At 40.8% G+C, this 26,336-nt stretch overlaps 1 protein-coding gene across 1 annotated transcript in view; it reads left to right on the top strand.

Annotated features, from left to right (window-relative positions):
* Nucleotides 1-26,336, top strand: part of UST (uronyl 2-sulfotransferase) — a 146,180-nt gene that overhangs the window by 61,469 nt on the left and 58,375 nt on the right. Inside the window, exons 2-5 of the mRNA XM_048489046.1 lie at nucleotides 1,595-1,638; nucleotides 7,795-7,950; nucleotides 14,020-14,099; nucleotides 25,686-25,839. Coding sequence (XP_048345003.1) covers nucleotides 1,595-1,638; nucleotides 7,795-7,950; nucleotides 14,020-14,099; nucleotides 25,686-25,839 — 434 coding nt within the window. The remainder of the gene's footprint in view (nucleotides 1-1,594; nucleotides 1,639-7,794; nucleotides 7,951-14,019; nucleotides 14,100-25,685; nucleotides 25,840-26,336) is intronic.

Raw genomic sequence — 26,336 nt, 5'->3', positions numbered from 1 at the left:
AATTTTTTTCAGTATCATCACAGAGCTGGCCAGAGCACAGCAAAATGTTTAGCAGATGTCTTAGCTGCACTGTTGCTGTATCATCCCTGGCTGCAACGTAGCTGCCCTCTCTCTGGATTGTATTGCCCCTTGCACAGGGACAGTTACTGATGAAATTGGGGTAGTATAAAGAGTATTACTTTGTTTTAAGTAATAGTTAATACATTGTATAGCTTTGACAAAGAGCTGTATCCTGAAAAAATTGCATTATCATAAACAATTAATTTAAACATTCAATTAGATTATCAGCACTGTATAGGAACTGTAAAGGTCTCACCTTCTGTATGAGATAGACATCTACGCTTTCAGTGGAGTGGGAAGGGAGAATGTAAGATGAAAAGGTTCTGTTTCGGCCTAAAGGTGGAATGACAGCCCTTGTGGCTGAAATCAATGTTCTGCACTGGCAATTATAAACCTTAGAGTGGAATGAAATACCTTACACTGATTTCAATCACAGAAGCTGTTGTTCTACTCTAGGATCTGTCATTTCACTCTGAGGCTGGCATTCCAGGACCAGAACACTTGTAATACTTCAAGTGTCTGTCATTCTGCTCTGGGCACTGTCATTCTAGGCACAGACCATATCCATTACTCCCGGGGGCTGTCATTCCAATTCCAGAAAGGGGATGTCATTCCTGCCCCATAACACTTATGCTACTCCCAGGAACCATAGTGCCACTCCGTAGACCTTATTGAAAATTGAATTAGAAGGTGGGATAGTTTAATAAAGTATTTCTGCCCTTCCTGTCATTCTGAAGATTTTGTATTCCAAATTGGGGTGTCTCCTTCTCCCTTATGACATGCAAATGGAATGAGTTCATTGTTATCATCATTGTGCAGTCCCATGTGGGAACTGTGGTGATTCTCAAGCGCACCAGAGTGCAAAGTTCTCCCCCTACTCCTCCCAACAGTCTTTACATGTCCATCTGGTTACATGAAGAGGAGAAGGATGGAGGTTGCCTCTCCCTTCATTTTCTTATTTGCTGCTATAAAGAAAATACGTTTTGAGATTGCTTGTACCTGTACCCCCTGTCCTAGTATTTTAAAGTAGAGTTGCACTGACAGTACGCTTTGGTTTTTGTTACAAAATCCAGTGAATAGCTGGGAACAGGAAAAGAGAATAAGAAGACTTCTGTTGGAAGAACCTTAAGCAGTGTTGTATAGGTATTGGATGCAGACCAAGGGGGGCCAGTATGTAGGTCTGCATTCACCCTTGAAGCTCACCTGTTGTCATTAGGCCAGCCACTGAACACTCTTTCTCAGCCTAACATACCCCACAAGGTTGTTATGAATATTGTTGTGAATAATGAAATGGAAGAAGGGATAACAACGTCTACTAATCTAATTTCCTTGGGAGAAGGACAGCATAAAAATACAATGAATTGTTTAGATATTACTAAATCCAGTCATTGTTTAAGAAATCTAAGAGCTAAGTATAGCTCTACTTATATGTTAATAATAATAGTACTTCCTTGGTTTTATCTAAGCCATTGATTCATTCTTATTATCCTGTGTTTATCACTAATTCCTTGCACCTTTTTCTTCTTCCATTTAGGAAATTCCACTTATTTGGATGACCACGGTCCACCTCCTCGTAAGGTGAGGCGCTTTTGCCTTTTGTATCTAGCCAAATTCTTTGTAAGCATCTCCAGTTTATTGTATGTACTGTTTTGAATGGAACCCATTTCACTGTGGAAATTGATATTTTGCAGCACCAGAACAGGCTGTAAATGCTGTTTTTCAGCTTGTGACAGAATGTACTGCAAATTCTTTCAGTGCTACCAGCCTATTTTCCCAAACTTATGCTGTAACAGTGGAAGGCTAGCATAATTCATGGATAGTTTCCGCCTGTGTCCCATGAAAGCATGGGAAGTATATTTAAGTTGGGAAGCTTTAAAAACTAAATGTATATAGATGTATGTATATAAGTGTATATAGTTATCTTTAAATCCTATTACAAAATAATTGCTGAACTGGCCAATGTGGTGAACAGCAGGACTATGACATCTTGCAATTTGGCTGTTATGCTCCTGTTCATGTACCCCATCCTTCTTTGTTGCTGCATCACATGGCTGCTCATATTTTGCATACAGTCCATCCATATCCCTAGATCTTGTTCACACACAGTGTTACCCAGTATGTGTGCTTTTCACTTTGTTACCCATATGGAAAACTGTTCACTTGCCCTTATTGAACTGCATCTTGTTCACATCTGCTGACTTTTCCAGTGCATTCAAATCTCTCTGAATTCTATGTCTTCCAGGGTGTTTACTACTCCTCCCAATTTGGTGTCATCTGCAAATTTTATTGAGTGGTCCCTTCACCCACTCATCCATATAATTTATAAAAGTATTGAAAAGTACCAGGCCTAGAATGAGCTTTGTGGCACCCCATTGGACACCTCCGTCCAATCAGATGAAATGCCATTGAGAACTATTCTTTGTATTCAGTTCTCCAACCAGTTCCCTATCCATCTAACTATTCTGGAGTCTAGTCTGCAGTGCTCCAGCTTACCTATTAGAACATCAGATGGCACCCTGTCAGAAGCTTTACTGAAATCAAGGTAAACAACATCAACAGCATTCCCATGATCTAGTAAACTCATCACTTGATCAAAGAAGGAAATGAGGTTGGCTTTCCCAGGTCACTATTTGCCCTTCAGATGCTTGCAGAGTGACCCCTTTAAAATCTGTTCCAGTATCTTCCCTGGGACGGAGGTCAGACAGACTGGGTGTAAATTGTGGATCATCCTTCCTCCCTTTTTGAAGATTTGCCTTCCTCCAGTCTTGTAGCACATCTCCCATCCTCCAAGAGATCTTGAATATGATGGACAAAGGCCCTGCAAGGCCTCTAGAAAGTTCTTTGAGCACTCCTGGGTGCAAACCGTCCAGCCCAGGGGATTTGTACACATCTAATGTAGCCAGGTACCTCTTAACCTCTCTGTCCATGTCAACCAGCAGCACAGATGCTGTGATTTGCCTACTACCATCTCTAGATGAGCCTGTTCTCTTCTTCAGGGAAAAAAACTAAGGCAAAATAGAGGTTGAAATTGATTGAAGACTTTCTGGGCTGGAAAGCCTTGAGTCAAGCTCCAGTTTGTCACCTGAATACAGGCAGCTAGACAAAACTGTCCCCCTTAAAACTAAGTTTCTAAACTGAGGTTAAACCAAGTTTTAGAATTCCAGGTTGTGGAGATAAAATGGTTTTCAGCTTGCCCAGGTGGCTGCATTCAAACACTGTGGCAAATGGGACCCTGGTTGTGCTTTGGCCATGAGAGAGGTGGGGTAGGGGGAGATGGAACAGAGCGCATGAACATAACATATGTTGTCAGAGGTAAACAGAGGTCTACCTGTGACATCTGAATGTTCATCTATCTGCATGTCCTCAGAAACAGTTTTTTGGTTGAGTAGAGGCACCGGACAGCCACTTCTGTGGTGTCAACAGAATGAAGTATTAAGCATGTCTGGCCACAGCTGTGATCTAAATCACTACTAATATCTGAGCTGGCATGTTATTTTCTTGTTTGCTTTATTTACTGCTGAGAGGAGGACTATCAGTAAGCTTAGTATCATAAAGATGTGTAAATTTGGAATCCTGGGAAGTAAATTACATCTTATTTGGATTTTTGCATTGGGCAAGAAAATGGCTGGAGACAAGAATTGTGCTGTTGCAACAGTAGGGCCATTTGCTGATGCTATTTACAACACTGCAGAAACATTTCTTACACTTATCCTGCCTCTCTTCTCTTTCATAGCCCTCTTTTCAGCTAAAGCATCTTAGTGGTATGTAGCAATATATTTTCAGTGTGAAATTTTCAGTTCCTCCCTCGTCCTTTTGCAAGTCTGATATTTTGCTATGTAGGAAAAACCTTGAGTCTTCTCTTAAGAACAGGAGGGAAGAGTGGGGATTATGTCAGATGTTTCACTGCAGAGTTTTAGCTGTGGAAATGGAGTCCAGGGCGGACTCCGAGTCCCCCCCCCCATGGGCCCCGTGCTCCACCCCCGCTCCCTGCCCCCCGCCTTCTCCGCACAACCCCTTGCACGACACCCCCCTTCCATAACATTCCCGCACCTCCTGCCAGGCTACCCAGAGAGGCAAAGAGAAGCAAGCCCACCACCCTCGTGCTACCTCCATATGGACAAGCTGGTCCGGGCCACAGAACACAATTCCAGTATCGCAGTCTGTAAGGAAAAAGGATTGGGGATCAGAATAGCGTGCAAAACAACGGTTCACAAAGTTCATGGCTGTCTGCCCACCATCACTGCCTCCCTTCCCTGCTACCAGAGGATGGAAATGAGTGGGCAAATAATATTTGCAAGCTTATATTTGTTATTTGGTGTCGTGCAACATTGATATATCAATATGGAGAAAACAGCATGCAGAATACTAATGTAGCCCTATTCATGCATTCCCACCTCTTCTTCCCTCTCTCTTTTCCCACCCTGCCAACTCCCATTGTTTTCTTGGAAGAGGGGGGGTTGTTAAAATGGTTATTTTGCTTGCTTATATACAGTAAGTGTCAGTAACACTTAGGACATGGTGAGTGAACTCAAAATGAGGTTTTGAAGTATCCAAATATGTGTCTCAAGGTGGGGTGGGGGATTATCAAATTTTATTCAGTGGTTCAGTGCTCATAGAGCGCTATGAAATTAAATATATAATAATCTTTCATTGGAGGTATCCTGGTGATTGCTTCATAAAGACAGCGTTTTTTATAAAAATACTAATACTTTTTAAAAATAAAAAATACTAATTTTTCTGGATTGCCCCAAACTTATATGCCACAGCTTGCATAACTGAAAAGCAAATAAATGAATTTCACAAAATAATTCCCAACAAGCAGATACTACATAAAACTGATCAAATGTGCACAAGGGATGCCAATCCGACTCTTTCTGACTTTTGAGTATAATTTCCTTTTGCAAAGCTTGTGCCAGCTTTCTCCACTAGTACTGTTGGTGGTTTTGTCCAAAATAATAAAGATTTGCTTTTAATTTTTTTTCTTTTGTAGTTTACTGTTGCTATTTTTAAGTTGTACAGTTTGTTTACAGGCATGTCTTTAAAGATGATGAGAATTTTTGATGATATAAAGCATAGTTATTGGTTAGTGTTATTAAAGTATTTTACAATATGCAAGACATTGCTCATGAATAAATGATATTGCCCCTGGCTGCTCATGAAGATATAATTCAGATTCAGCCAGATGACTTTCAGTGTCAGAGGGGGGGCCAAATGAGGTGGTAGCAATTCAAAATATTAAAAATTAAATTGAAAAGTAAATGAAAGCTGTGATTTTCCAAAGGCCACCTTTCTATGAGAAAAGACTTATTAACTTCCAAGCCTGTCCTCTAGAGACTGTAGCCATGTGATATGGTAGGCACACTAGGAAAGGTTGCTTTGGAAAGCTCAGTGCTACAGATGAAGACTGGAATAGAAACCATTTCACACTCTGCCCGTCCTGGAAGCATGGTTAATCGTATGGCTTGATTTTGTTGCCAGTTTGTAACTATATATTATTCAATAAAGTACATCTTTCTGAACAGTTATGAATTATATTTTGTACTGTATTCTGAGTTTCACTGTTATAATAGAGGTTAGTGTCCACTGCAAATTTGGTTGGTTCACACATGCAAATACAAAAGATCAGAGAAGGACAGAAGATAACTTGTGGATAACCAGCAGAGGTTTATTGGGGGGGAAATGGCGCCCAGAAACAAATTGTCTCCAGGTGCCCCCCCCCCATGCCTAGGAGCAGGGCAGGACTCCACCCCACCACCCCCTAGCCTGGCTGCTGCTCCCTCCCAGCTCCCAGCCGGCAGCTGGCAGTCCCCCTCCCGGCTGCCAACAGTCAACCCCACCCATGTCATCATCAACAAGGGCAGGGTCGAGGGCGCCCAGCTGCTACATCCTGCCCCGCGCCACCACTCTTGCTCCCAGCTCCCAGCCGGCAGTTCCTCCCAGAGGGGAGGGCAGAAGAGACTGCCGTCTCTGGCCTCCAAGAACTGCTGTTATAAGCACTGAGGCCGGGCTAAGGGGGCGTGGCCATCATACACCCCTGGGGTGGGCCCACGCCTCCCCAAGCCCCACCCTCAGCCTCAATTCTTGTAAAAGCAGCTCTCGGAGGCTGGGGCAGGGCAGTCTCTTCTGGCCTCCCTGGAGGGAGCTGGGAACAAGGGGGGCGGGGGGGGGCGGTAACACTATATTCATCTTTGTGGCCTCTGTACAGACACATATGGGACTGTGCATGCAACTGCAGAGATTTATTCTCAGCTTGTTTTGGAGCTCTAGGTGACTAGTAAGTTCTCCCCTCCCCCAGTCATGTACTTGAACAATGGGTTTTCCTGCTCAGAGTCACATGACTGAGGGTGGGGGAGCACTCGTCCTCCAGTTCAGTCTTTACTCACAGGAGTTGGACATGTTTCAGTTTGGAGCTTCTTTCCCAAGGGAAAAGTTTGGCGATTAGTGTTAGTGATTATTGTTGAATTGTTCATTGTGGTTAGCAGTTGTAGTTAATGTTTGCAATTGCATTTTCTTTTCAATTGGGTATAGTATTATGGCTCTCTTTAAGAAGTGTGGGGCAAGATAGAATTGAGTGTGGGATTGCTTTTGGAGAACAGCAGAAGATACTCCCCACATGTGCATTTTGTGCAAGCCACCTTTTTGTGATTAATCCTATCCATGAGCTGCTGTTTTGTGATGGACATCTCCCACGGTTCTTGGACGAAAAAATTAAGTTGCTTCCGTAAAGTCTGCCTGCTGTGTCCTAGATTATTTATTTATTTAATTCAGCTTTTAAACCACTGAGTCTCTCTTCTCTTCTTCCCCACTCTTTTCTCAGGGGATTCATTAGTAGGACACCATCGATATACCTGATGTTAGAACGCTGCATTTTAATGGGGTTGGTTTTAATATATATATCGAGCCGTTATTTAATGATTATTGATTTTATTGTGCTCTATCTATTTGTTTGTTCACCTCCCTGAGCCCTTCGGGGGAGGGCGGTTTATAAATATAAATATAAATAATATAAATAATAATAATAATAATAATAATAATAATAATAATAATAATAATAATAATAAATATTTTAGTTGATGTTTGAGAGTTTGATTTGTGAATCTGGCTATGTTGGAAAGCGCTGAGATATAAAATTGGTAGGTCATTCAACATATACTGAAGTATCATGATGGGATAAGCATGAATGTATGCTCTCTCTCTCTCTCTCTCTCTCACACACACACACACACACCCCTTGTATTTTTTGGCTTTGAAGTTTAGTAATTTTGTTGGGAGGTTTGTTATCTCATACATTTTCAAATTAAGTTTGCTATTATTACTAAATGAAAAATTGTTCAGAGAACAGGAATATAATGATTTTTTTTTGAGCTCTGGCTCAAGAAGGTGTTTACCACATTAAATTCATTAGTCTTGATGGTGCCACAAGACTTGGTTATGCTGACTTCAGCATATTAACATGGCTACTATGCATCTGGAATTTGTCATTTTGTTTAGGTAATGTGCGAAAGCCATGAATCAACTTAATACTTTCGTTTGTCAAGCATAGTGATTCTCATTGTCCAGGCATACCTTCCTGTAATAGGACATCTCTGTGTACTGCAGAAGGTTATAACACTGAATGGTCTGCAGCCTTTTAAGTTTCATAGCTAGTTTCACTACAAGTGAAATATATTTCACATATTTTGATATTTTGCATCTGAAGTGGTTCTGAGTATCTAATGTCCTTGTTAAATTTAGGTTCTTCCATTCCCTAGCCAAGTGGTATACAACAGAGTTGGAAAGTGTGGAAGTCGCACAGTGGTTTTGCTGTTAAGAATTTTGTCTGAGAGACATGGATTCAACTTGGTTACATCAGACATACATAACAAAACCAGACTGACCAAGAATGAACAGGTATGTGGTTCCTGATATGATGATGTATATATATGAAGTGTATTAGCAGTTGAGAGCCAGCACGGTGTAGTGATTAAGGTGTCGGACTAGGATCTGGAAAACCCAGGTTCAGCTCCCCACTTTCACCATGGAAGTTTGCTGAATGACCTTGGGCTGGTCACACTCTCAGCCTGACCCTAGCTGGTATTTGGTTGGAGACCTCCAGGGAATATTAGGGTCTTGAGGCCAAAGCAAACCACCTCTGAATATCTCTTGCCTTTAAAAACCTGCAGGGCTGCTGTAAGTTAGCTGTGACTTGATGGCAAAAAAAAAATGGCCATCAATTTTTACTTTGTGAAATAGGATACTATAATTTTACACAGGTAATAAGCTAGACGCATAAGTATTATTAAAAATGCATTGCAGTAAATGCGTTAAGACTTTAAGACTCTGTGGGGAAAGTGGACTATAAATAATGCAAATAAATAAAAATAATAAATGAAATGAAATGAAAGCACTGGTAAAGAATTAACTGGAACTAACCCTAGGTGAAAGACAATAGACCTAAAAAAAGATTCTACAAAGAAGTTTTATTACTGTACCTAAGTGTCTTATATGTGAATTTATGTCTGCCAAGGTAGAATTCCTTTCAGATAATTAGAATAAATAAAGTGTCACAAAGTACAACAAATTACAGCAGTTCCATTCCAAAGCTTTAAAGGTATAATTGGTGAGATCAGGTTCTCAAAGATAGAATAAGAATGACCTTCTTAAATAAAATCCAAATCTGGTCCATCATTCTAAGTACTAATTAGCCAAACACCTCTGGAATCCCCCAGGTAGGGCATTATTTCTTTTCCCGAGCTAAATGCATTGCCACAGGACATGAATTTTCCATTTAGTATCATGGCTTATGACACTCAGTGCTTCATGAATTTGAAATATCTTTTGTAGAAATATCTGAAAGCCTGTAATTATTTCTACATTTTCTGCTGGTAAGTAAAGTAAGTTGATCGTTCAGGCACGTGTCAAAATAGCATATAGGTCTTGCCTACTTTTGATTTAATTTAAGTTATTATCTGGATTTTGCTTTCCGCAGTTGTCTATTGCCATTTAGCTAATGGAAGTATTAAAGTGACTTTTCTCTGTTTTTGACAATTAAATAGACTGAATTTGATGAATTACAACCCTGTAAGAAAGCAAATCACAAACAAGTTACTGAGTCAGAATTCTCTCTTGGTGTTTAAAGAGGATAAAAAAGTGTTAACTGAAGACATTAAGTAGCAGTTTTACTTCCAATTAATAAGTGATATTTTGCTTAGAAATGCAAATAGAATTTTTCATGGACATCCCAGGAATTTAAGAAGGAGCCTGTCCCCCATCCTATTTTTTAACGTTGTAAAATTCTGCTGTTGTTCATAGAGCTGAGATCTAGAATTTCAAAGTCAATTTTGAAATGGTTCAAAACCAGCTATTACATTCCTGTAGCTCCATATAATTTACCAACTATATTTCTTAGCTCAAAAAGAGGAATTTAGCCTTTTAAAACGAAGTACTTTTTTGCCATCAAATCACAGCGTACTTATAGCAATCCCTGGTGGGGTTTTCAAGGCAAGAGATGTTCAGAGATGGTTTGCCATTGCCTGCCTGTATGTCACAACCCTGGTATTCCTTGGAGGTCTCCCATCCAAATACAAACTTGCTAAAAAAAGAAGAAGAATGGTGAAAAGTGAAAGATACAGTTGAAATTATGTATATAATTTTTTAATTAACCTTGATGATATTATATATTGGATTGAAAAGGGTTAGAAGGAAAACAAATGATTAATCCTGCTTTGAAAAACAGGAATATTTCAGTATAATATTTATTTGATTGAAAAAATCTGGGGCGGTTTCCGCACAGCCAAAGGCAGCGGCTTCCCACCGGCATAAATGAAGCCGGTGGGGCATCGGGACCATTTGCATGGTCCCATATGGGCAGTCCTGACGCTGATGCTGCCCGGAGCGGCAGCTCCACACTGAGCCGCCCAGGGTGTCTGCAAGGGACTTACCTTGCCTTCCTCTGCAGCTCTGGGCAGCTGGAAAGACATGCCCACACTGCCCTCCGACCCTCGGGGGTCACAGGGAACCATGGGCGTGTCTTCCCAGCCACCCAGAGCTGCAGAAGAAGGCAAGGTAAGTCCCTCGCAGATACTGGAGGGGCCAAAAGTGGCGACCTCACGCCTGTGCGGTTCGCACCGTGCCAGCGGGAAGACACCGATTTTAAAAAACCTCGCTCGGGGAGGCGGGCCCAGCACAGTGCTGCTCCAATGCAGCAGCACCTGCTGTGCGAACAGCGCCCCAGGGATGGTGTTTTAACCATCCCTAGGGCGCTGATTTTTGCCCGTGCAGAAACAGCCTTGGAAAGTTGTAATAGAAGTGCTTCTTTATATTTTAGAATATTAGAATTTCTATAGTTATTATTGGTAACTGTTGTTCATTGTTATATGATATAATATGTAAAACATGCCTTTGTCTCTTAGGCCCCTTCCGCACATACAAAATAATGTGTTTTCAAACCACTTTCACAACTGTTTGCAAGTGGATTTTGCCATTCCGCACAGCTTCAAAGTAGTTTGAAAGTGCATCATTCTGCATGTGCGGATAGAGTCTTAGCCTTTGAACTAACTGCAAATATGACGATCTTGGTTTCCCTTTTCTGTTTTGTTAATTTCTATTTATAAAATAAAATATAATTTAAAAAACAAACATAAATGTACTTGCCATAGTCAACCCTGCATAGCTTCTTAGATCTGATGAGATCCAGCTTCCATGTGGATATGGGGGCAGGGCAAGTCCGGCTGGACCCATTTGCAATCTGGAGATTGAGAACAGAGTGAGCTCCGCTTGCCAGTCTTCAACTGTGCTCTTGAATGGGAAGTTCCTGACTGGGGTGCAGTTGGGGGCAGGGCGCAGCCACAAAATGTGCCCCCCAGAAGTGGTGCCTGGGACTTGAGACCCCTTCTGCCCCCCTACATAAGCTACTGCTTCTGAGACACACCAGAGTAAGCATGAGGAATGGGATGAGCCAGTCCTCTTGGCACTGTCATTTTATTTTTGTTAAATTAAGATGCCATAACACTCAACAACAATACAGAAGAGCCTCCATCAAATGCCTGCCGGCCACCTTATCGAGTATTTGGTTTGACTGATCTGTATTGATTTCTGCTATCCACCAGTGCTTGCTATTGATTTATAAGGAAGCACAACTTTTCCCATCTCAGTGGCCCTTCATTTTCTTGGAAGTGTAAATAATCGCATAAAAATCTATGCATCATTTTTTTCATAGATAAATTATGTAGCTTTGTGACGCTGAGAAAAATCTGCTAACCCAATCATCAAGCCACTACAGGAAAGCACATACAGAAAGGTTGCAGGGACATATATAGCAAGCTAGTGTCTGGAAATATGCCTACAGGCAGGTCATAATTTGAATGACATTTAGCACACCCAATTTTATGTATTTAATTTATTTTCAATATTATGCTCAGAAGGACTTAAAAACGTATGTTTTGAAAAATGCCTATTTCTCTTGAATTTACTGGTGAGTACTAAATTATGGATTTATAGTTGTCCTTGGTAAAGCTGTCTAGTTGCTGTTTCTAACCAGTACTAGAAATGGAAAGACCTCCTTCCCTGAGCACACCCTCCCCAGAACCCCCACCCCAGACACATCCAAGTTTTGGGTTTGCTGTCAATTCATTATTGAATTGGAATCAGTTGGGGGTAAAGTTTGGAATCAGATGGGGTAAGATTCATCACTCATGTATTGATTCTTAAATTTACTGTATCCCTCATGGGATGCAGTTGAAAGGAACATCAAGACGTTTAAAGTTAAATATCATGTTTTGTGTATTCTGTGTGTCAGCAGACCAGCCTATAAGAACAACAATCTGTATGCATAATGTTAATTTTTTACAGGTTCACCATTCAAGTATCAGTAATTAAGCTCATATATTCTCAGAGATTTACAGGTTTACTAATGCATCTAAACACTTTTTCTTGTATTTAGTAAATATATCCAGATTAGAGCTATTTTACAAATATATTTACTTCTTACTGTACAAATCTTACTGGATTTTTTTCAGGAATTCTAAAATGTGCATAGAATTTATTTAATCACTGTTTTTGTATAAACTTTGAATTATTTCTGGTTGTGCTTGGTTAATTTTTCTGGTTTTGTTATTTTTTTTCCTGCGTTGTTGGATTCATCTATATATACAATCATTCACAATTACTGTGGCCTCTGAGTAAAGGCACAGTAACAGAAGTTATTTTTCATACAACTTGAAGCTTTCATATAACCAATTAGAATAAGCTGAGGAGAGCAGAAGTCAGGAAATCAGAGCTGCAAGAATGGCTGGAATGTTTTGCACACATCTCATTTAGCGCTTTCAGAAGCCTGACATATTTCAGAACACTCCAAAAATGAACAATCATGGATTTAAAAGAACAGCATGGTCACATTTTTGTTTCACCTGTGCTCTTTCATAGCGTAATAGTATTAATGTTTAATAAAATATATAATAATTTTATTATAATGTATAAGTAAACAAATAACACTTGATGAAATGACAAACATAGCCATGCCTAAATAGGGAGGAGAAAGAAAGAGATCTGTGAAAAACAAACCATAGACTAAAGCCTAAATTGGTTGGGTTTCCTTGTACTTGACATAGAATTGTTCATACTATATAAATAAATAATGTTGTAATATTGACAGTTTGTTTTTAGAAAGGAGTCTTAAACACTTAAATACAAAGTTTTGTCCCTTTTTGAGCAACATTTATTAATTCCATCATAGGCCTAGGAATCATCTCACTCCATATCACTTAGGAATCATATAACTTGTTTCATCTGTACTGGCTTCCAGTTTGCTTCTGTGTTCCAATCAAGGTGTTGATATAGACCTTTAAAGCCCTGTACAGCCTAGGATCAACATATCTTAAGGACCATCCCACATGAACCTACCCATTCACTCTGGTCATCTTTGGAGGTCCTGCAATTTGAGGCTAGACAGGTAGTAACCTGAGAAAGACACCAAAACTTTTGTGGCACCAAAAATTGGGAACTGTGGCCCTTTCCCCACTCACTGTTTGCTGCACACTACTCTTGCCAAGTAGCGCAGCGTCCAGCTGCACTCCTCACTACAGGGGCGGCGACAATGCAGCTGCCCCGACTCTGCTGCTCTTGCAACCCCCTCAGCGCACATCATTCTGCCGCTGCTCAAAACGGCGCCTCTCGATGACCCCGCACAGAGCGCGGGGCAGTGGGAAAGCCCGGGGAACATGACCCTCGCGCTAAAAAGGTCCGGGACTAGACAAAACCGACGTCATTTTAAAAGTGGGGAAACGGCCACTGTTTCATCTGCTTCCCTGTATTGGTGTCTTCTGCTAGTAGGTGAAGACTTTTTTGTTTTGTTTGGCATGGCCTTCTCGCTGGGTCTTATGTTATTCATTTATGCGTTTTATTGACCTAATGTTGTATTTAACTTCTCAAATGTTTTTATGCAATGCCTTAGAAACCCTGGTCAGGTCCAAAGGCAGCATACAGATGGTTTAAACAAATAAGTTGATCTAGGTCTAGGGAGGGTTAGGCTGTCCACTGAAGCATGAAGCAGGAATAATGCTCTGCAGTCTTTAACTATAATCTACAGTGATATTTATGTCTACACAATGAGCATCTCTTCTTGCACGGTTCTGTCACTTCTCACTGCCTCACTTGTCATCCTGCTTCACACAACAGCTTGAGAAGATGGTTTGACTTGCCCAAAGTAAAAAATCAATCACAGCATTCATCAGGAGGAAGAGAAATTAACTAGATACTGGTGTAAATTGCATCAAAATGGTGAACCAAAACATTTTGTATTTAGAATTTGCATGTATTTTTAGCAGGCCAGCTTCCCCTAAATCCCGGCATAACTTGGACATCTGTTTCATTCTTTCTTCTGGTTTCAGGTATTGACTAATCAACTGCATGAAAAAAAATCTTTTATAGCTTTGTTTTGGAGCTTCACATTATGATTATATTTTGTATGTTCCTGTTTTTTAGATGGAACTGATTAAAAATATAAGCACTGCTGAACAACCCTATTTATTCACTAGGCATGTTCATTTCCTCAACTTCTCAAGGTAAGAAATGTCTTCAGTTAAAAAAATTTTTTATTTAAATTGACAGAAAAATACTAGTTGTGTATTATTATCAAAACTTGTTGGGCCAGACTTACTGATGTGGCTCTTGAATGTCTGATCCTGCCCATATGACTCCAGGATATCCCAGGGTGGTGGTGGTGGTGGTGGTGGTGGTGGTGGTGGTGGTGGTGGTGGTGATGATGATGATGATGATGATGATGATGATTGTTTATTCAGTTTCATAACCGCTCCATCCCCGGAGGGCTCTGAGCGATGCACAACAAATCAATATAAAACATAGCAAATATATAATAAAATCCAATAAAATTATCTAAAATCGGTAGCAATTTATGTAGCACCACATGATACATACTGTATATTAAATGTAATTAATGCATTTGATATATTTAATGCATTTGATGGCGTCTGGCCTACACCCTGGGAGGGGACCAACAAATAGCCAAAATAGGCACATTCAGATGACACAGGGGCATCATAAAGGGGCGGACGATCCACAGATATAACGAAAGCACTTCCCTTGGTGCTTAAAAGTTTTAGTCAAAAGGGCTAAGCTGTTCAGAGCTAGGTCTGTGGTTGAAAGAGGCTGGAAAATTTGGTGGGTGGGAGGAAAAGGTGGTAGAGTCCATGTATACAATAATATTCATTCATTTTTTAAAAAAATTGCAGTTGCCTGTATGCTCAGCATTCTTTTCCGTAGAGGTCATTTTTGTTTCATAACCTTTCCAACAGAAAACTGCATTCTGCATTAAGCAGAACTCTAGCCAAATTTCCATTTAATTTTTATTTTTCTCAGCATGTTCAGCTTTGCAAAGTTTTTGCTATTAACTTTCCCTCCCCATTAAAGTATAAACCCTATGAATAGGAAGCTTTCCAATTCTAATCACATGTGGTTATGATGATAAATGTGATACCACCCTATAGAGTTAAATAGGTTTAAAACCCATCGAGCTGAGGAATAGTTGATGCCAATCAGATTGTAGAAGAAGGTGCCAGCAACAAATGTCCACTCGTTCCCTGGCCAAGGCTGCTTTTAGTAGTTAAGTGCTGGCAGCAACTTTTGCTGAACTGAAATGTTTATGTTCTTGCCGGGAAGATTATGGTTTTCAGCACTTTGACCTGCATGCATCGCTGGTCTAAAGTAAAATGATATAAAAGAAAGCTAAACAGAATAGATTTTAGTGACCTTATCTAAGTGATTTATCTAATTTGTCAGACATTCTTGTGATATCTTTACAATGACCCTCTGAATGCTATGTTAGACTTTCTCGTATGTCATTATCCTAGCTGGAGGATGTGGTCAACAGTATTGAGGTATACTTATGTACCATTATTCATACTCAGCAGCCTATGGTTGTTTGTTTGGTTTAATTGTATGAAGGAAGAAGGGTAAAGACAGTTACACTTTCCTTTTAACAGTATACAGAGCAATAGCTGTAACAGTTGAAATCCTAAAAAGCTGGAAAAACAGTCTGCAGAATTTGAAATGTGTATATACTACAGCAAACGTAATTTTTTTTAAATGCCAAAAGAGTGTGTGTCACTTTTCTGTATAAAATAAAATGTTACTCTTAGCTCAAATAGCTTTAGAGGGATTTGCAAATCAGGAGCAAAATTTGGAGTTATGAAAGAAGGAAAATATTTTAATCAGGCAGAACTTAAAAGTAAGGCATTTAACCCTTTTCATACTTTTCCCCTTAAGTGTGGGCTTATATTTGACTTAAAACAATTCACTGAGATGTGTATGCACCCACAGGGTTTGATCCTCAGAATGCTACAATGCCATCAGGCTTCCGACAGGTGATACGAGACTGGGTTCTGGCTTCCTTAATTTCTTCCAGCTGTTTCACAGGGAGGAGAATACAGCAAAAAAAAAATTAGCTTATGCAATTGTTTTCGTTGCCATGTTATGCAAATGTAAACAAGGGAAGGGTGGTGATGCTTATAATATAATCTGCATGTGTCATGGTGAGGTAATATATACTCTGGAAAGATGTTGATGTCTCTGGAGCTCATTTGCTTACTGTGGATGAAATTCCTCTTCCCTTGATGCCAGTGAGACATTTGCCACTAACTGTACCACAGCCAACATTGTATATTGTCATGGTAGCCTTGTGCTGCACAGTGAGTCTGGCATTAGTCAAAAGTTTTTACTCACACTAGTTCAGCAGGCACTAAACATTATTGTGTTCTCCAATGCCAAACATAATCAATTGTAAACTACATGGTAAGAGGTACACAGGATTCATAATTCATGACTGAAGTAGTCACAAATCATGCTTGCTCCTTTTTCAGCTAAGGCAACTACAAGTGGCCAGGGGAAATGGAGAGGAACAACTCTCAGTAAAATGAAGGCTTGTCTTTCCTTCCCACATTCCCCAGTTCTGAAGACAGGCCACATTGTGTTGGCAGTGGAGGTTTAGCATGCAACATTAGCTTGGTGTGGGTGTGGGTGTAGATGACTGATGCAGCACAAACAAGGCTATGGCAGTTTCATGCATTTTTTTGTGCCAAACACTCTTCTGCTATGCCACTTGTCAGGTGCTGGGCAGGCTGCAGAACCAAGTGGTTTATACTTGAATAGGGTGACAGAGGTTATTGGAGTATGTGCCTCTTTCCATGCCACCCCTATGATTTGGTGTCCTAATCAGCTACTTGCTTTGCTTGTACATTGAATCAGGCCTGATGTATGTGGTGTGGGGTTAGCAAATGGAATCATGGTCAACTTAGATGTCCAGGCGGATTGTATATCAGTGAATGTGTAGCTGTGTGCCTCTTTCAGAATGTAAGAAATAGTAAAATATTGTTCATTGTCTCAGTTATGCTTTCTTTAATGAAGATTTCCATTGTCAGCACCATCCCCTTAGCCTCCTCTATTGTATCTATTATGAGAAAGCTCAAGGGTATGAGAAAGCTCAAGGGTAAATACAAGGGTACTTCCTCTCCAGACTTCCACTTCCAACTCAAAGTCCAGTCAGGGAGCTGGTACAGAAAGTTGTTAATTGCCCTTCTTTGACAGTGTGCCCTCTTCTTAGAGTTGCCCAAGATTAACACTAAAGGAGTGTTTTGTAGCTCAGGGTCAGGGATAGCTCAGATGAAATTAGGAACTAGCATATTACCTCATCAGCTTCACCAGCATGGCCAATTGGCCATGCTGACAGAGGCTGATGGGAATTGTAGTTCCTGAACATCTGGAGAGCCGCAGGTTCCCTACCCCTGGTGTAGCCTAATGCAAGGCTGTGAGTAAAGAAGTATGCAGATAACTTAATTACTACAAGACACAGACTCAGGGTAGCTAACAGGTTCTGGGTACAACTGGATAAAATAAAGCAATTGAAAACTAGTGGCTAGTTATAGTCCTTGGACATCTGGTGTTTGCTGGTTGCATGGTTCTCCCACCTCAGGGCTCACTGGCAAGCAACTTCCAGCATCATTCCCCTCTATCATCCCTCATAGCAATGAATTACCATGTTGTCTTGAAAACCACAAACCAAGATGCTGCCCAAACAGCATCCTTTTCAGACTCCCCTCATTGGACTCCTTGGGCCTTAGCCAATCTGGTTGCCATATTCTGGAATTCAAGCCCTCTGGAACATGGTCTCTCCAATCAACAGGTGTCAAAATCAAAGATTCTTTCCCTTTAGTTAGTAACCTGTCTTTTCTGTTCAGAGAAGTGCATCTTTCTCATATTCTGTTCATCTCAGGGACATCAATGCATTCTTGCATCAATACAACCTTTACAGTGTCTCTTACCCCTCATCTCACAACAGTGTCCTTTTGCTCTGGGGCTCCCCAGGCCTCAGAATAGCAGGGGGATCAGGATGACAGAACCTGAGGCAAACTGTTCCTCCTTGACTTAAGGTATAAGGTCCTTTCTACTCCTCCCCAGCTTGGTTCTGGAGTTGTTATTTATAATCCCCCATCCCTTTCTAATTGCTGTTATCTGCTCCTACCATCTGGGCACTACCCTTCCCAGCTGCAGGCCTCAACTTGGCCTGCCCTTCTCCTCCTCACTGACCAGCTCCTGGGAAGTCTCTGCTGGCCTGCCAATTCCCAACCTTCCCTGGGCCCAGAACTGGCATGGTCCTGACCCAAGCTGTCTTGGCCACAGAGACATCTGCTGGTGGTAGGTCAGATGTTTGCTGACTGAGTCTCAATCTTCCACACTTCTGCAGCCTGGCCAGCACTGAGTAATGACATCACCTGCAGTCACTAGTGAGTCTGGAGCTCTTAAGGAAGGCATCAGAGTGTGCTCTTGTCTCCAGGGATTGTCTCTTAGGCCCTATCCTAGGAGCTTCATTGTCATTGGGGGCCTCCCTCGGGTATGAGGGAGAGGAATGAGTAGGCTGCTAGCTTGCCTAGCTCATTGGTTGGGGTAATTGAGGTTGAGACTGGGCATTTGGTCTGGAAATTTATTTATTTGTTTGTTTGTTTATAAAATGCCACTTCTCCAGACACCTATCCAGGGCTTTGTATAATTGAAATAATAAAACAAAACAGTTAAGATGCAGCCAAGGCTTCAGAACAGGATCTTATCTAGTGGACTGTATTATACCGGTGGAGGCATTCCTTCAATTACCCTGGTTCAAGGGTACCTAAGAGCCTTTGGATTGTACCTGAAAACAGATGGGCAGCTAGTACATCCTTAATGAGTGTATGTGTATGTGTATGTACAAGCAAGGTTATCTATAACATGTACTGGTATCATTGCATTACTAAGTGGTTTTAAATTGCAGCTGCTAATAGAGCTTTTAATTTTCAAATAAAAAACCCTGTCAGCTCCCAACAGTGACTGAAAGCGCTGTGGGCATTCTTTTTTAAAGCTATGGGTACTTTCTGTTCTTTGTGGAAGTTTTAACCCCCTGGGGGATTTTTCTGCAAGCTGAAACTTCTTTCACGTTTATAGAGAACCCTAACCCTCCCCCCCCCCCCCCCGGTTTGCCTCTAGCCCCATTTTGCTACTCAGTCAATCATATTCTTTATGGCGTGGTTGAGAAATAGATATATAGAAATAGATATAATAGATATATTAGTATCGCATTGTTCTACTCCTTTAATTCCATTGACTCAAGAAAACCAATTCCTTTTAAATAAACAAACTATTGAAAGACAGTGAGATTAGTATTCAACACTGCTTTTCTTTGGTCTGCTGTTTCAGGATTTCTAGTAGCATAATTCCAAGACTGTACTTGGTTGTTGTTGTTGTTTTTAAATTACATCTCATCTTTCTATGTGTGTGATAAATCAAAGAACATATGAACACAATATAATATATATTTCATGGACAACATGCAGTTTTAACTGCTTTTTACAATGCTAACATAGTCCTTAAAATTATTTAAACAGAGCAGTGGGCAAACCCAAAATAAGCCCAGCATATGGATATTACCCTTTTTCTAACATCAGGAGTGACTTTAGGATATTGTTCACTATACATTCTCTGTCCTTAAAAATTCATTTGGGATGCAGTGAATGTATCTTTGAACGACTTCTGTATTCTTAAGAATGAATATATGCGTTGCTCAGGGTTACTACTGGAAACTCATTCCGTAGCATTAGGACTATCGGTGTAAATGTTCATCCCTTCAAACCTGTCTTAGCTTCATCATGACAGGACCTGCATGATGTCAGGACCTGCATGATGTCAGGACCTACTGATGTCAGTGGATGTGAGGAAATTCTCAGCTCCCTTACTCCAGCTGCCTTGTAAGCGTCTGTACTTCAGTTTCATGCAGTCCATAATGCCTTCTAATAAACATGCTGTTAACATTTTTTAAAATCAGTTACATATACTAAAGATAAAGGTAGCCCCTGTGCAAACATCGGTGACATTACATCATGATGTTTACTAGGTTGGCTTTGTTTTACAGGAGGGTTGGCTTTTGCCTTCCCTAGTCATGTACACTTTACTCCCAGTGAGCCAGGTTCTCATTTTACTGACCTCAGAAGGATGGAAGGCTGAATCAACCTTGAGCTGGCTACCTGAAACTGACTTTTGTCAGGATTAAACTCAGAGGTTTGACTGCAAAACTGCAGCTTATCAGTCTGCTCCAGGGGGCCACAGCAACAAAAAATATGCCCCTCCTTTAAAGTGCAACATCTATATCACTATGTTTTGGGGTTTTTTGCTTGTTTGGAGTCTATTCCAATTTTTTTTTTGGCAGATGACATTTTTCATTAACAGATTGTGATTCAATTGTTTAGATATATTATAATACAAACTTTGGCTTTCTTGTAAGGAAGTGTCTGCTTAAAATAAGTAAACTTGATGCTCCTTGAACTTAGTTCTTGGACATGAATACTAAATGTACCTATGTTGGATTAGTTAGCTTCCTCAAACCTCACCAGAAGAAAAACCACTTTACTTAGTGATTAAAGGAGACATCCTTCATGGAAAATGCAAACAAACCTTCAGCATATTATTCTTCACCTATTAGTTGGCAGTGTTGTTTGGATGTTGTTGCTAGATTTTTTTCATTCACATCAATAAGAATTCTTAGATTACATTGGAGGATTGCTTTCCAAGGATAATTTGTCACACCTGGGCAATGAAGAATTTCTTTTAAGATGGTTTGTACATGCAGAGTTTTCCTTTCTATGTAAATCAGATTCAGTAGTGTTCAGTAGGTTATCAATTTATCTATAACATGTACTAGTATCATTGCATTACTAAGTGGTTTTAAGTAACAGCTGTTAATAGAGCTTTTAATTTTCAAATATAATGCCTTGGCTAAAAAATGGAGAAGGGTTATAAGTTTTATTCATGGAACAGCAGCCAGCTTAGGGAAAGCTGCCATTGCATCTGGACAAGGAGGCAGACTGTGAGCAGAAATGTCTGCAAGTATTCCAAGCCCTTCCCTCCTAGTCCATCTCCACCACCCCTTGGACTATTTCTTGCTTTGGGGCATTTGGCTCAGCAACTATGAGCCTTGACCTCTTTTTAGAAAGAAAGAAAAATGAGAAAACAGCATAAAGAAGAGAGAGGGAGACAGAGAGATAGTGGGTCATGCACCTTGGGGGAGTAAGGTATTCCCTCAATTTGAATTCACCTCTTCCTACCCAGATTTAATCAAATTCCCCTTTGCTACATCAGTGAACTGCATTAAAGAAAATCTGTGAAACAGAAATTTCTACAAATGGGATCCCATGAGGACTTGGGGTGGGGGGGATCTCATTTCCCCATCCCTTACTATTTCCCTTTTCTGAAAGGTCACATAGCTTCTCCTCTTTCCCTGCTTCCTTCTCTTTTTCAAGGTTGCCAGCATCCAGGTGGAGCCTGGAGTATTCCTGGAATCACAACAGATATCCCATCTACAGAGATCAGTTCTTCTTAGGATTCAAGGAGAATTTGAGGTGGAGCCTTAGAACACTGTGATTGCTGCCAACAGCCATTGAGGAAATCCTTTGCTTAAAGCTATGGTGCTCTTTTAAAATCATTTTGGAGAGTTTTAATGCCCAGTTGTATTTTTCCCCAAAATTCTAGGTTTTCCCTATATTGTCTTACTGTGAGGGACTTAAAAGGCAACACTAAAAAGCAGGTAGCATTCAGTGAAACATAAACAAGCTTATAGTGAATCCCTGGTTTTTTTTTCGTTCGTATAACTGATTCACCAAAGCACTCTACCTATCTTTGTAGACTGGGAGATACATGTGACCTACAGGATTTTATTTCCCATACCTGGTGGTTTGAATAATTTTGCTTTGCTGATCTGTGTTGTTGTTAATATGTTTGAACTCTGGATTGTTGGAAGCTTTGGTATTCTTTTTGTCAGACAGCTGCTATTTCACATGGAAATTTTTGTTCAGTCTTGAACTTTTTGAATAATCATGTAAACACAGTTTATAATATTTCAGGCTCTGCTACTGGAAAATCTACAAACTGGTACAAATGCCAAATAGAGCAAAAGTTTGAAAGAAGTACACAGCCAACTGATCTGCAAATAAAGTAGTGTTTCAGGTTGCAAACCCAGATTGTAATTTATTTTTGATGATTTTATATTTCATTAATATGTAATTCATGCTGAACATATTGGGTACAATCCAAAAAAGCCAGGTGACTTTAAATGTCATGGCATTTAAATGTTGGACAGCCCAATTACTCTCAAGTGAGTTCAAATAGGATAACAGCATTATCTCACTGAATTCAGTGGGAATTGAACATGCTTGAATGGATTTACCTAACTGATTTCTTTTGTGTTGTATTGGTTCTCTGTTTTCAACCAGCCCCCTTTCTTTGTTTAATGGATGCTTAATGAGAAAGAAACTGTCTGTTTAAGCAGCCTGGCCACTCTCACAACCAAACTTGGAAGAAAATCCATTTTAAGGATGAATCACCATCAGTTAGGGGGCTGGCAAACTTTGGTCACATTATGAGAAGTCAGGAGTCACTGGAAAAGACAATAATGCTTGGAAAGGTAGAAGGCAGTAGGAAAAGAGGAAGGCCCAGCATGATTTTCACTATAAAGAAAGTGTAAAGGAAGCCACAGTTTTAAGATTTGAACAAGGTTGTTAATGATAGGACATTTTGAAAGACATTGGTCCTTTCCACACAGCCTTAACAAGACATCATGGGGACACAGCCTTGACAAGACATTCTGGGGACACAAAAAAAAGGCATCCTGGGAAGAAACTCCGCACAGCTTTCAGGACACCTAATTTTAGCTCAAGGCATCTTTTTTTGAGAATGCTTCAAAGGACATTTGCTCTGCAGGCTCTGATCCTGGGTGCCCATAACGTACCTGGTTGTATTCAGCTGGTCCTGTCAATTCTGGCAATAGATAGTTTTACTTTTTAAAATTTTCGATGAGCTATCTACATAGATACAAATGCAAGAGTCTTACCTGCTCAGAAGACCTATCTACCTCCCATTGAGAAGGATTGGGTTGATCTGCCCTTCACGGACTGACTTAAATTGTACCCAGTGTTTCTCAATAGAAGGTAGACGGGTCTTCCAAGTGGCTAAGATTCTTGTATTTGTGTCTATATAGCTATGGAGATAGCTCACCCAAAATTTAAAAAAATGGTAAAACTGTATATTGCCAGAATTGCCAGGACCTGCTGAGTACAACTATATACCATTTGGGCTGAAAAAGCACCCAGGATTGAAACCTGCAGAGCAAACACCCTGGGGCAAACTTCAGCAAATGGCCGCAGGGGGGATCCCTTCAGGTGCACAGAAAACGTTGGGGAAAGTTGAGGGTGAAACTGACCAGGGAGCAAAATGGTCAAGCAGGAAACAGCCTGTTTCCCCCTCTGATGCCTCTGCTGTCTAGAAAGCACACCAGAAGCCATCTCTTTTTAAGACATCCCCCAGACATCTTATTTTGGGTGTGAGGAGTGAAAAAAGACAGTCGCATTTTTTTTAGATGTTCCACAGACATCTTTTTCGTGCTGTGTGGAATGGACCATTGATTTCTAGGGTTGCTATGAATAGGAGGTGACTTGACGGCTCTTCACACACACACACACACACACACACACACACAATTAGTGGCTTTGTTTATTTATAGTTCTGCCACTACATTTTAAGTTTTTAGAGCATTATCCCATTGATGCTGCTGAAGATAAATTTTGTGTTCTAGCATTTAGGTTTTCAACATTTCAAGCCTTTTAAAAATCTGTCCTCTCACCTCCGCAAAGTTTTTCATGTATGTAACAGTGATTGGTATGAGCATTCCTGTTTCTATTGCTTAGCCATTGTCTTTGTCCCACAGCAGTTATACGACGTCCAGTGAAACCTTTTGTGAATAACTATGCTCAGCCTGAGGATTCTGTTGAATTGGACATCGGTTTGGCTTCTGATTATTTATTGTCATGTTGGGCAGATGTTTCAAGTGTAGATTGTTAATACTGCTCTGGTGTTTGTCCAAAGCCCTGACCTGGATAGCCCAGACTAGCCTGATCTTGCCAGATTTTAGAAGATAAGCTGGAATAGTCCTAGTTAGCATTTGGAAGGGAGACCACCAAAGAATACCAGGGTACAGGCAGCCAATGACAAACCACTTCTGAACTTCACTTGCCTTGAAAATCCCACAGAGTCACCATAAGCCAGCCCTAACTTGATAAAGAAAAAAACTTCTTACTGTTCCTTCAATACGTGGCCTCCTGTTTCAAAACAAGGAATGCCAAAAATTATTCATGTTTTCAATTCAGTGTTCCCCTTCCGCATGTTGAAGAGTACATTTCACCCTTCCAACATAGTAACACCATTATCAAAATTAACACCATTATCATCATAGTAACACCATTATCAAATTTGCTGATGACACAACGGTGGTGGGGCTCATCTCTGGAGGGGATGAGTCTGCCTATCGGAATGAAGTGGACCGACTGCTCTCATGGTGCAGGGAAAATAACCTGGTTCTTAACACTAACAAGACAAAGGAGCTCATAGTGGACTATAGAAGGAATAGGCTCAGAAATTCAGCCCTTGACTATAAATGGAGATCAAGTGGAGCGGGTGGCTAGTTTTAAATTTCTGGGCGTTATGATTAAAGAGGATTTGACCTGGGGAGTACAGACTGCCGCGGTGGTTAAGAAAGCCCAGCAAAGACTGTACTATCTGAGACTTTTAAGGAAGCAGCAACTGGATGGAAAACTCCTGGTGTCCCTTTTTACCGCTAAAAGTTGGCTATAGAGAGTGTCCTAACCTACTGCATCTGTGTATGGTTCTCCAGTTGCACAGTGGCGAATAGGAAGGCGCTCCAAAGGGTGATCACCACTGCACAAAGGATTATCGGCTGCCCTCTCCCCTCCTTGGAAGAAATCTATAATGCCCGAAGCCTAAATAAAGCCCAAAATATTCTGAGGGACCCGTCTCATCCAGCACACTCTCTTTTTAAACTGCTACCATCTGGCAGACGATACAGGGCCCTCAGAACTAGGACAAAGAGGTTTAGAGACAGCTTCTACTCTAGAGCTGTGGCTATGCTAAACTCCGCTGCTTCATATTGATGTATTTGGGGCTGTGTAGGGATGGGTGGAAGATGATGATGTATGAGTCTGAAATTGTGTGCATCGAGGAATGCTGCTGTAAATTTCGTTGTGCGTGCACAATGACAATAAAATGCTTATGCTTATGCTTATGCTTAACATATGGATGAATGGTAATTGTATATTTAGAAAAGATAGGCTTTAACACACACACCCTTTCAACGTCTCAATTAATTGTTTTGTTAAGCATCACGCTGTGCTCACATGTTAACAATTTGCTTTGCAGACAGGCACACAGAAGTTAGATTAAACTCTATTTACAAGTATATTTACACGTTTATCCCCTATATGAACAACTGTCTTGTGCCTTCTGTGGAATAAAATTAGCTAATTGCCATGTGGGTTTTAAGATTTGTCTAGTTTATGTAATCTCTGCTTTGATAGCCCTCAGACTTAAGAAGGTCTTAAGGACTTGGCTTCAGTGTAATCACAATTCATCAGGTCCCTGAGGTTCCTGATGTGGCAGATGTTTTTAATGTTATTCTTTTCAAAAAAAAATCTTCAGACAGTGGGTTTTGAAACGTTATAAGCAGATATCTGCAATCTTCTAATATCTTTTTTGTTGTCATTTACCAGGTTCGGAGGAGACCAACCAGTATACATCAATATTATTAGAGATCCCATCAACCGTTTTTTATCTAACTATTTTTTCCGTCGATTTGGAGACTGGAGGGGAGAGCAGAACCACATGATCCGCACACCAAGCATGAGACAAGAGGAGAGATACTTAGTAAGCTTTTGTTTTTAAAACTTGCTTTTTCAAGCAGTTAATTCAGAACATATAGATATGCTTTTGCCAGATTTCACTCATACTGAAGACGTATTTTCAGCCCCATCAAAGTGGTGCAGCGGGCACTGCTGCGGCAACCGCACCACCCTTCCACTCCCAGAAAGGCTTCCCAGCGGCATGGGGATGCTAGCAAAACAAAACAGCCTCCCCGCTGCCAAGAAGCCTCTATGGGGCTGAATGAACTTATGCAAGCCAAAAGGGTTGCACAAGTCTGGCTTCCCCACCACCGGCATAAATCAGCAAATGGCCAGGAGGAAGCCAACTAATGTCAGCTCCTCCCCTGGCCTGCCTCCACTGCTCTGGTGGTGGCAAAGGCACTGGGGTGCTGGCGCAGCATCCTATGCCACATCTCAGCACTGGGGGAGGCTGGCAGCATCTGTACACCAGTGGTTTTGTCCCTCTGCTGGGGTAAATACTCTGGGAAGGGCATTTCCACC

This window comes from Sphaerodactylus townsendi, linkage group LG01 (assembly GCF_021028975.2).
Source record: "Sphaerodactylus townsendi isolate TG3544 linkage group LG01, MPM_Stown_v2.3, whole genome shotgun sequence".
NCBI classification, from domain to species: domain Eukaryota; kingdom Metazoa; phylum Chordata; class Lepidosauria; order Squamata; family Sphaerodactylidae; genus Sphaerodactylus; species Sphaerodactylus townsendi.
Note: the sequence above shows the minus strand (reverse complement) of the source record. Positions and strands in the feature narration are given on the sequence as shown.